General features: G+C 33.7%; 1 protein-coding gene across 3 annotated transcripts in view; it reads right to left on the reverse strand.

Moving 5' to 3' along the window:
- MUSK (muscle associated receptor tyrosine kinase) overlaps positions 1 to 12,929 on the reverse strand; it is a 130,910-nt gene that overhangs the window by 16,770 nt on the left and 101,211 nt on the right. For 2 of the 3 annotated variants that reach the window (XM_025360020.1, XM_025360019.1), the window contains one exon: positions 2,278 to 2,453. In XM_025360020.1, coding sequence (XP_025215805.1) covers positions 2,278 to 2,453 — 176 coding nt within the window. Of the gene's footprint in view, positions 1 to 1,585; positions 1,610 to 2,277; positions 2,454 to 10,641; positions 10,906 to 12,929 lie in introns of all 3 variants that reach the window. The other variant, XM_025360018.1, reaches the window with a different exon arrangement.

The raw sequence follows: 12,929 nt of genomic DNA on the forward strand, positions 1-12,929 counted from the left end.
AGAAATTATAAAAAAGGAAAACTACTGAAATTCTAGTCCCTGTGCTCAAGGAAGAAGAAAATAATACAAAGATAAACAAATGATTAACAGCTCTTTTGTGACCCCCTCCAAATGAGCTAGTGATATTCTTTAGAGTTTACTCAGAAATCAAGACACTCTTTGGAAAATATTTGAGGTCTTTACACGCTCCTATAAAATATGGGACGCTGCCTAATAAGGATGTTTTCTTTGCTTCACTATTAACCTGCTAAAGCCAACTCTTTTAATAATAATTGCCTTTAACTCAGGGAGCATATTTTCAGACATTCCCTACCCTATTTTCCATTTAAATGGTCAGTTCATGACATTAGGAGCTCATTTTCTTACATGTATCAAAGATTTCATAAAGCTTTTTTTTAAAGACTAGAAAATTTATTATTGTAGCTAGTTTGCGCTGCTCAGAATTCCTTTATAATTAGTGTGAAAGGCAAAAATGTGGATGATTTTTGTGTATTGTTCCTGTCTAATTTAAGATGAATGGTCTGGTCCTTCCACACAGTAAACCCTCCATGAATGTTTGAATGGATGACTGAGTAAACAATTGATGGATAACAAAGAGCACAGTAATCAATTCAAAGTCCAATCAAAGTAAACTTTGGCTGCTCATATAACAAAGAATTGAATTTTTTTTTTTATTCCTTCGATTTGGGAATAACAATTTGACAGGCTACCAGAATAAGAGATTTTTAAGGTTTCCATAACTCTTCTTGTTTAATAACTCTGAGTGATTCAACTAGGAACAGTAGCATTCTTTCTTTTAATACTTCAAGTGTTGGTCCGTTAAGCAAGCTGGTAAAAATCAAGTCCTGGCACCTAGCCAAGTGCAGAGGGGGTTAGGGCTGGAATATGTATTATAGGAAGTAAGTGTGATTTAAGCCTTAGAACATGAGACCAGAGGAAGTTAATTGACATGAAAAGTTTTTCTAATTTCATCCTGAGGATTTCTGCATTCTGACAGGTTAAAGCACTATCTGATACAAGTTATTTTGTAGGACATCCCTTTTCAAGCTACCTTCTTGAATTATTTCCTAGAGATTTTTGTGATGACCTTTTTAGAGCCATTTGATTTGATCCTATAAACTTTATACTGGAAATCAGCTATCTTAAAAAAATACCTAACTTTCAAAAGAGGGATCTGTTGTCACAAATGAAGATCACGAATTGGCTCAAGGAAGCAATAAATGTTGGGTTTCATCTATACATAGATTGATTATACCAAATCAAGAATATAAAATCAAAAGGTGACTTTTTAAATTTGGCTTGCTTTACAGACATATAAGAAATAAAACAGGCTAATGACCTGGAGGTGGGAGATAGTATTTGTATGATTCACTAAATATGGTACTCTCTACGGTCTAATTAAAAGTTACAAACTGAGACCTTCCATGACCTTCTCTCATGTTCTACACTGGATGAGTATGGTGAGAAGCCTTTGAGAGGGGCTGTACATTCTGTTCTGGGCATCAGGAAATATGAGTGTAAACACACATGCATGAATCCAATTACATACACATAAGGTTTCAAGGGCACAAACACAATTACTTACTTTTTGGGTTTTCTTTGTTATAATCTGAAGGGGAAAGGATAAAAATTTGTTTTAAGTGAGTATCCAGGTATCTCACATATTCTGTGAGAGAGTGCTAGGAAATGCAAGATCTCTTTCAGCTTTTTAATATACAACTGGAAAACATTCTTTGCATTCAAATGTGAAAGAAGTGGGTCTTTGAAATTATACCAGCTGTTAGGGATAACAACATAGTTCCTTACAAACAGAGTTCATTAAAGCAACATGAAGCAATTCAGTTTTGTTTTGTGAGATCAGCATTTTCAAACATGTGTCTTATTTTAGCATGCTTTCTTGGCTAAGAAAAAGGACTTTATTCCTTTATTCCACTCTTCTGACAAAATATGAGATGCTTCTTAGCCATTTTTCTGCACATTCCAGAAAATGTTACAAGCTCTCATAAGATTCCCTATGAAAGAATCTAAAATGTCAAGCAGTAATTAAAAGTGCTGTTTCGTTTATTTTAGAGCAAATGAAATAAATCTTTATCCTAATCTGTGCAATTAGGATAGCATTAGGATTCCACTAGTAGGTATCTAAGGAAGGCAGAACTAAAAAAAAAAAAAAAAATTAGAAATGCCTAGAAATGTTAGAAGCTTTAAGTTTACACCTTAGTTTCTTCAAAATAGTAAATTTCTCTTAACCTACAAAGTCTTGGGAGAACTCTTTGTTACCTAAATGTGGCAGTCTGGCACAGGCTGTAGGGTCCCAGTGCATGCTGGGAAGCTTGCTGCATTCTGGCACCGACAGCAAATGCATCTCAGATCTGTAGAGTCCTCTGTGGGTCTTCTCTTCCATTGCCAGCCATTCTTTTGCACAGAAGAGCTCCTTTACTGCCAAGCAGTACTCTCTAAAATAGTATATGGAGAACAAAACTTGATGAATCATAACATGTTAAAGCAAATTTGTGGCAGAGCCTAAATTCTGTGTTTTCAAGACATCATCATAGTAAATTGTCTGTTCTTGAAAAGCTTTTGTGAAAGAAACTTTTTACTGCAAATAATATGAGATTTCATGAAATCTAGTGTACTGTCCCATGAGATGAAATGCTCTCTCGTTTTGTTGTGAAATACAATTAATGTTAGTCTAGGGGAAAAAACATCAAATTTAAAATGTGTTAGTTTGGGAATCTCTGATATGTCTTCTCCCAACTCCATATTCAAATAACAACACAGGTAGGAAATAAGGTATACAGATTAAAAAACACACCTACTGAAAGTCAGGATCATTGTCAATCAGTTTCCAGCTTGGAAGATTTTTCCACGATCTTGGGGCTAATGGGCAGGGCTTGAGGACCATAGTCTGGACCTCTGTGTGCTTTGTCCTCTGAAACAGAACAGCGCCACCTCCCTGGCAGCTTAGAGGAGGGCATGTGGGTCCTTACTCAGCCCTTACTTTGAGGCACAGAATCCTGTCCCATGGCTATGCGTGCTTCTATCTGAGAACGCCAAGGTAATATCTGTTTGAATATGAAGCTGTTACGTTCATCTACATGTTGTATTATGAGTGAAGGGGCTGAAGAAACACTAATTGGACTACTTGGAATTTTGCAGATTAGTATTTGCTTAAGCCTGATAGAAAATAGGACAGACTGCGTAGGAAAAACCTGGTTAATTTCAAATTAAGGTATTTGGGGTTAATAATAAGAGGAAATTAAAGATAATTAAATAAATTAAACACAATAGTAGCAGATGTCCTTTATTCAGTATGTGAAGGATTCAGAGAGGAGGAAATTGTGAGAGTGTGTGTGTGTGTGTATATGCCACAATGGTGTCTTTTTAAATACTTATTCCCACACTCCTGCTTTCCTAACTTGCCAATATGAGCTAATGGAGCATGCATAGAATAAAAGACTGTGCATATGAATGTGATGAGATGCAAATATATTCTTATATGGAGATAACAATGGGATTTATAATTCTTGGTGGGTGTGAGGAGAAGGGAGTATAATGGGGCTTTCAAGACTCCTGAGTAGGTAAAGGACCTGAGGAGAGTTGCTTATCTTAGTTCCACCCCTGGGTTGTATAAACACATTTTTTTTTTTTTGCATGCAGACAGCATAAAGTGTGCAAAAATCAATATGGGACATATGAAAAAAATTCCATATTCCACATTATGCAGAAGAAGTAAATACCTGGGAAATTTTTTATTCTAAATAGAAGAACACATTAATGAATGACTTTTGGTTTGCTTTGTTTTCATTGCCATGCACTAAAGCATGCCCTCTATAGCAGAGTTTTTCACAAGAAAAAAACAAATCAAGATGAACTATAGACTGAAAAGTAGGATAATTTGAACATGGAAGTAACCACAGAAAATAGAAACCACAAAAAATAAAACCAACACTTACAATCTTCATTGAAAATAGAAAACAAATGGCACTGCAAGAAATAAACAAATTTGAACTAAATATTCAATTGAATGCAGAAAGAAAGGACCTAATTGAATGCAAGAAAGGCTAAACAGATGAAAATAATGTGTGAAATAACTGATAAAGTAGAGCAAGTAAGAAATTCAAAGTCAAATAATACTGTTTCTCAGCAAGAGAACCAGAGACATAAAAAATAGAAAATAATCAAAGATATGGTATAAGAAAACATTTTTAAGATGAAAAGGGCATAATGTTTAGGGCATATTACCTATTATGTTTATATTCTTTATATTACATGAAAGAAAACAAAATAAATCTATCCCCAAATGAATTTTACAAATATTTTGAATCTCAACAATTAAAGAAATAATCTTTCTACAATCTGGAGAGAGGAAAATGTTCCTTACAAAGGAACAAAAGTCAGGATTGCTTTCTGCTTCCTCTTCATTACAATATGGCCAGAAAATAATTGGTCGGAGTCCATAGTGTTTGAGGAGAACTAACGCAAAAGCTAACACTTATGTTAACACAGACTGAAATACCCAGTCAAAAACACATATGTACAAAGACAGAATTTTTTTTATATGTGAAAAATACCTACTCTACCTGAATGAGAGATGAGTAAAGAAGAGATGAATACACAAGAAGTGAATTTAAATTAAGAATTTAAGAAAAAGAAAGATTTCATTTGAAATGAATAACAATGAGTATCAATGACAAGTAACATAGTAAACTTCTCCAAGTATCTACTTATATATGATTATGAAATCAAATGTAAAAGCTAAGAATAATATTCCAAAAATTGAGCATATGCAAATAAAATGTAACTGAACAATACAAATATGGTTTATAATTTCAGATAAAGCTTCAAAGAACAAGTGTGGAAGATTCAGTACAATTATGCTAACTTAATTAGGTCTACCCTGAATACCTTATTTTTAAAGTTACAACTTTCTCCTCTTCCTTTGGTATTCCCGGTCTTCCTTACCCGAGCATTTCTTTTTTCTTTTTCCATGACATTTAACACCTTCTAAAGTTATATATAAGTTGTTTATTATGTTCATTAATATGTCCTAAATGCCTAGTGTAGTACTTGGAGCCCAGAAGGAGATCAATAAATATTTGTTGGACAAATAAAATTCCATGTCATCATGCAAAGAGGCACACATCATTGAATGACTGCTTATATTAGGTTGGGGCAAAAGTAATTGTGGTTCTTGCCATTACTTTTAATGGAAAAACCACAATTACTTTTGCACCAACCTAATAATTAGAAAACCATGAGTGATAGCATGCTTTTAAAAATCTCACAAGCAAGTAGAGGTAGAATATAAAATGGTTGACAACTTCTGAACTACTTTGATGAATAAAGGCAAACAGAGACTTTTTCAAAAGATATAACAAAAAAATGAAGATCAAACTTACCAGTTATCAGCAGTAAATTCAATTTTAGTTTAATATTTCTTGGTGCAAAAAGCAGGAGTCAGAATTGCAAGAAAATATTCTTAGAAACACAATTATTGTGAAAATTTTGATATATCACTATTAAACTATTGGATCAAATAGATAATACTCATTTAAGAGCAGAAAGGATTGAACATAAATATATGAATTTTATATGTTAATGGAAGAGACTATGTCTTTATAAATGCCAATTTTTATTTTTAAGTATATATCAGAGAAAAGAAAACCTCTATAAAATATTAAAATGTAAAAATTTTTAGATTATATTTTCTTCAATTGGAACAAAATGACGATGAGGATTTTTAAAGATAACATTTTTCCAATAAAACTACTTATTTAAGTAACAATGGGAATTAGAAATACATTTTTAAATGTCTACTGCAAACGACATATAGATGTAGGAAATAACTATGATTAATAAATTTAAAATTTCAGTGAAAGAGATTTTTTTCTTTAAAAAAGGTGAATTATTTTCAATATAAGAAAGAACATCTGTGGCTCATGCATGTAAACTGAACTGGGACATAAATGTTGGAAAGTTAGTCAATAAATGTATTTTGTGCTAGCAGACAAAGATAAAATTTAATTTTAATTCTAGTAAAAATTTCCAAAATTTCAACTAAGAAAGAATACAATCTAATTAAGATTTATAGTTTTATATTATATATAAACAATATATAATAGTTTATAATTATTTATAGACCATATTATTTCCATCAGAGGAACCACAGACTATCAATCAAAAATCTAACAGAATATTGTAAAGCAGTTGTTGCATATAAATACAATAAAATGAAATGGCTTTATTATATAGTAGTAACAACTTGTTAACAAATAAAATGGAAAAAAATACTTGTTGGCAAGGATTAATGATTTATGATTGATGAGACTTGATTCCTCTTAATAACTAGGAGGTATAATATCAAACAAAATTGGAATAAACTACAAATTGCAGGAATAAATTATTTGGTTGATCCTTTGTGTCTAAAGCTGGTATCTGACTTTTTTGTTGCTGTGGTTGATGAGTCAGTCATCTTGAGTGGCCTAACATTTCTATACTAACTTTCCTTTTGATACTGCAGTTGTTCAAATGAATTGCTTTATAATTCTTAGGCAAAATGAGGGGGAGCTTGACCCTACCTACTTCTTCACGTAATTATTTCCATCTCAACCACGCAAATAAAAGTGGCAATGAAAAGGAACAAACCACTGTTACATGTAGCAATATGGATGAATATCAAAAACATTATGATGAACAAAAGAAGTCAGACACAAAGCAGTATATATTACACCATTTCACGAGTATGAGATTCAGGAACAAGCAAAACTAGTTGTATGCTATGGTCAGAGAAATCAGAACAGCAATGCCTTCAGAGATAATGGGGAATTGATTAGAAATGAGCATAACAGGGCTGGGCGTGGTGGCTCACGCTTGTAATCTCAGCACTTTGGGAGACCGAGGCGGGTGGATCACCTGAGGTCTGGAGTTCGAGACCAGCCTGAACCCATCCCTAGTAAAAATACAAAAATTAGCTAGGTGTAGTGGCAGGCACCTGTAGTCCCAGCTATTTGGGAGGCTGAGACAGGAGAATTCTTGAACCCGGCAGGCAGAGGTTGCAGTGAGCCGAGATTGTGCCACTGCACTCCAGCCTGCGCAACAGAGCAAGACTCCATTTCAAAAAAAAAAAAAAAAAAAAAAGGAAAGCATAGGAGAAGTTTATGGGTGGTGAAAACATTCTATGTCTTGATTGGGGTAGTGGTTACATAGTTGTATACTTTTGTCAAACTCTGAACTATATGGTTAAAGGGGTACAGTTTCTTGTATGTAAATTATACTTCTATAAACTATCTCAATAAAGAATACACTTTAAAAAATCTGATTAATATGATCCAAAATATTACATAGTTCAACTCTAAAATGTAAAAATTCTAAAGAAATTAATAGCAGTTTTATTAAAATAAGGAACAAGGGAATTAATTGCATCACTATGTTTTATGGACATTCTAGCCTCCTGTAATAACTATATTATAATTAATACTCTTGCAACAACAGCAATGACTATAAAACACATCTAGTCGGCCGGGTGTGGTGGCTCACACCTGTAATCCCAGCACTTTGGGAGGCTGAGCAGGGCTGATCACGAGGTCAGGCGATTGAGACCGTCCTGGCTAACACGGTGAAACCCCGTCTGTACTAAAAATACAAAAAATTAGCCAGACGTGGTGGTGGGTGCCTGTATCAGGAGGCTGAGGCGGGAGAATGGCGTGAACCCAGGAGGAAGAGCTTGCAGTGAGCCGAGATCACGCCACTGCACTCCAGCCTGGGGGACAGAGCGAGACTCAGTCTCAAAAACAAAACAAAACAAAACAAAAACACATCTAGTCATAAACTTAATAAAAAAAAAACATGTAAGACAGAAATCATCAAAATTTACTAGCAGGCATAAAATAAGATCTACATAAAAGGAATGGCATACCACACTCCTAAATGAGAATACTCAGTAATGTAAATATAGCTATTTGCCCTAAATTAATTGTATAAACTTACCATCATTCTGATCAAATTCCAAATGGTATTTACATGTGGACATTGGCAAAATGTTTCTAAATTTCATATTTAAAATAATTATATAATAAGTTTTATAATATAATATAATTATATTAATTATTATCTATTATAATTATTCATATAAGTTATATAATGCAATATATAATTGTAATATCAAATTATAATTATATATAATTATATATTATATAACTTATATAATTATATATTATATTGTATAACATATAATTATATTCTCTTATAGATTATATAATTTATATTATATGTTATGTTATATAACATATATAATTATAAAATATTATATAATATATAACTTATAATATGTAATATATAGTTATATAACTTATATATGTTATATAACTTATATATTATATATTAGTAACTATTATATTATTAATTATTATTAATATAACTATTAACTTTATTATATAATTTATATAGTTATTTTTAAATATGAAATTTAGAAACATTTTGCCAATGTCAGCATGTAATAATTAAAAATAATTATATGAGTAAAGAATTTTTTAAAAGATGAAAACCTGTGAAATTCATAGCACAAATTGAAATTAATTATAAAGACAGTAATTAAATCCAAAGTCTGCAAAAATAGAGAAACCATCAATGAAATAGAATTCAGAGTACAGAAATATAGATATAAGTAAACATAAGTAAACACACACCTCAGTAGTGACCAACTCTCTGGGTTTTAGCAATGAAAGTACTGTGTTCTTTTTTTATACAACGGAGTCTTGTGGGTTGTGTAATCAGAAAACCACAATAGCTGTCACACATACAAAGAATTTTTCTAATCTAATTATTATTTCTCTCAAGCATCTGTCCATGGTGTTGAGCTGATTTGCCTGAGTGTCACTGTGTAAGTATGATAACAATTCTGTGGCCACCACACATTATGTTAGTAGTACTAAAGGATAAAGCTGATAGAATCTACTCTCACTTTATTTTGCTGGTTACATTTCTGTTTATTATACACGTGCTACTTTCTAGCAAAAGGATTTTCAATGATGAGCAGTACATCAAATAAACAATTTTGGAGAATCCTATAAAGAAGCCCAAGGAGGAGAAATCTAAAGAAGTGATCATTAACAGAGGCACTATTTTTTCAAATAACTGCAAGGACAGTTGAAATAGCATCAGTATTTCTTAAGTCCTATTAAAACAAATTTTACTGCCTCTCACCTACTCTTCCCATTTTTTTTTTTTTTTGGAGTAACTTTACTTTTTCTCTCCTTCTCTTTCCCCTTCTTATTCCGTCAATGCTGAAGTCCCTAGAGATTTTTAGATGACATGCCTGATCACAATACAATCTTCTTAGAGGAATAAACAAATTATATTACTCTTATAGTGTCTCCAAGCCCTCAAACTTTGCAGTAAATTGAGGAACACAGAACTCTAATTTAATGACCATCCTGTTGTTATTATATGCTAAATAGAGAGTGTCCTAAAATTATTGCAATATTTAAATAGTTTCTGGTTTTATCAAAATAGTGGAAATGTGCTGTGTTGGTAGTTTTCATGGGGTTTCTTCAACAGAAAATTTCAGAATAACAATGTCTATCTAGTTTCTGACATACTCTATGAGTGTGATTTATCCTTTAATCCTCTCAATTCTAGTGTGCAGATGAGGAAACTGAAGTTTAGCCAAGACCACACACATCGAGAAAGCAGAACTAACAGTATTTGAACTTTGTTCTATTTGGCTCAAAAATTAGATTGATTCTTTTTTTTTTTTTCCTACATAAGGAGTAATTAAAGGTGAAGATAATTCTATTGAACATAAGTTTATCAATTTCAATATTTAAAAAGTATGAGAATTTTAAAAAATATCTATTTACAGTATAATTCCCTCCTACCCCACCCAAATGAGGCAACAGCATTAGAACTTAGAATTTTGGATGGAATGTACTTTAAAATAACATTCTGAAATGCTTGGCATGATCTCATTTATTGACAAATAATGTACAGTTTTTATTTTCTCTATCTTGGCTTACTAATGAGGTCCATGTTAGTTTAAGATTTCTCCTTTCATTTGACAGAAATCTGGGATATTTATGGATACCATAATACTGTGAGCAATAACAAGAGTAATGGAATATTACACCATTTATGACATTTTCTAGAGGTTCTAAGTACTTGTATTTTAGGTTATCTTCAGTGATTTACATGATAGACATTTTGTCTGATTAATTACCTCCTATTTGTTTCTTTGTTTGAGATGGAGTCTCAACACTCAGGCTGGAGTGCAGTGGTGCAATCTCGGCTCACTGCAACCTCCGCCTCGCCGGTTCAAGTGATTCTCCTGCCTCAGCCTCCCGACTAGCTGGGATTACAAGTGCGCCACCACACCTGGGTAATTTTTGTATTTTTAGTACAAACGGGGTTTCACCATGTTGGCCAGGCTGGTATTGAACTCCTGACCTCAAGTGATCCACCCACCTTTGCCTCCCAAAGTGCTGGGATTACAGGCATGAGCCACTGTGCCCAGCCACTACCTCCTATTTTGGATGAAAACCAGCTTTTTTCCTTTTCCTGTTGCACATTACAACATTTTTCAAAAACTCTTTCTGTTGTGCGATAGAAAAATGGAATTTTTCCTTTGAATTATTTTTGAGATTTTACCTGCAAATGGGAATAGGAGTCGGCACTACTCCAGGACTGCACTCCTGGAAGACGTGGTTACACAACAAAGCCTCAGCAGCTGGCCTGCAGAGTGGGCTCACTACTTTCAGTTCATTCCAGGCCGTGTGGACCAGCAGCTCTTGGGCCTCCTCAGGGTCCGCATAGGAGGTGTTGAGAAAAACAAGAGCGTCTTTTGCCAGGACTGCATTACACACCTCCCCTCTATACTGGGCGCAGTAGCCTTTGTTATCTTTCTGTGGTTTACTGAAAGAAGAAATGAACAACATTTCTAATCACATGCTATTTCTTGGCATTCATTCTGCTTTTCTTTCTTTTTTTTTTTTTTTTTTTTTGTTTGTTTGTTTGTTTTCACATCTGTGTCACAGAAATAGGAGAAAATTGTACTAGCAAATTGGTTGACATGCTCCATTTGAATATGGTCTTCATTTCCAGCTGCAATTACATCATCTGTATCTACTCCACAGGGCTATTGAGAAGGCCAAATGTGATGATGGATGTGGAAAGCTTTGGGAACTATAAAGGACTGAATAGATTTGGGTATTTTTATTATTCTACATTATAAATAGAATCTGACTACTCTTAGTTAAGCCACCTTACAGACTGCTTGCAAAGAAGCTGATATAAGCAAAGATGCATCTGGAAGACATTTCATCATGATGGTTAACAAATAATTGAGCGTAATAATAACTGCTCTCAGCTAAAATATTTGCAGCTTTAGGGACATAGTTTATTTATGTGTTATGATAGTTTACCTTAGTTTTTTACAACATATACATCTTTGCAACACCTTCCATACTCAGATTCTCTCACTCACACATCTTCCCAGAATTCCATTAAAGAAAAAGAAAGTGATGTAGGGAGGAGAAAGCAGAAATATGGCTTCCAGAGGAGCCAAGTAGAACCTTCAGCTTTGCTGTTTTCTCATCACATCTCATCACATGGAAAGTCAACTGGTCACCCAGTGCCTCAGTGATCTATTCTGTTGAGTGATACAAGTAATTACTCTGAACTCAGATTATTGTATGTTAATGGGCCATATATCAGGGTGAAACCTGTAAATGCTAGTGCTAGCACAAACATAGGATTAAAAACTTATCTGCTATAATAACTGAAGACAATTGGGAGAATGGAAAATGCTGCTGGTACTCTCTTCATGTATCTACTTGTTCCCTTAATGTAATGCTGGGAATTATAACAACTCATATACTCACCTGACAAACATATGTGGAATACTTATTATGTGTAGGCACTGTGATGGTCTCAGTATTTTCTTATGCCTTCTATCAGATCTTCCATAGTGTTAGTAATGACAGAAAAGTCTTAAGTTGTATTCTTATTTAGATTTGTACAACTATTGAATTTAGCTTTTCATTGTCTTTATATGAAGAATTTAAAGTAAGAAAATTAAACAAATTAGAATTTGTGTCAAATTTTAAAATTGTTACGTGACCCCAGTTGAATTTAAAAAACTAATACTATAATTACAAACCATCACTGGCAGGTCTTTAAAGCAAATTCATTAGAATGAGATATACTACATTCAGGTGAAACAATGAACTTCCAAGAAACACAGCTATGCTTTAAAACAATATTTTGTAATATAGAGTCTTCCTTTAATTCATACTAGCCTTTTACTAATTAGCTAGCATGATTTTTACTGTATCCCTTTGTTGGGGATATTTAAAATGAAGGCCTTGAATAAGAAAGCACAAAACTCCATGAAAACTTTCTCAAGGTAAAGGTGAGAAAACCCCCAGAGAAAATTAGACAGAAACAAGGATGCTGTTGTTCAGGCTCAGTAAATGACACCCCAAAGTGAAGGCCTAAGAAGCAGCCTCAGAAACAGACCTTCCGCCCTCCTGTCTCTCCTCTCTTTCTTCCCCGAGGCAAATCTTAGACACTAGAATCCCTCTTTTCCAAGACAGATCATAGACATCAGAATGCCTTTTCCTCAAGGCTAGCCATAACACCTAAATATTTACTCTACGCATCCCCCGCTTTTCTGTATAACACCTGACCATAAAGAAATTCAGACCCTCATTCCAGAGGGATCCTACCTCTTACCTGGGAGGTGCGAGTGCTGCACAGGGGGGCTGAGAAAAATCGGAACAGGCAGGATGGGCTAGTTTCCCCACTCAGCCTGTTAGCATTAGATCACATTGTGTCTAATCATATTTCTACACAGTTGTTCATACTTCATCGAACCTAAGCATAAAAATGGATTGCTTCGGCTGGGTATGGTGGCTCACGCCTGTAATCCCAGCATT

This window comes from Theropithecus gelada, chromosome 15, assembly GCF_003255815.1.
Source record: "Theropithecus gelada isolate Dixy chromosome 15, Tgel_1.0, whole genome shotgun sequence".
NCBI classification, from domain to species: domain Eukaryota; kingdom Metazoa; phylum Chordata; class Mammalia; order Primates; family Cercopithecidae; genus Theropithecus; species Theropithecus gelada.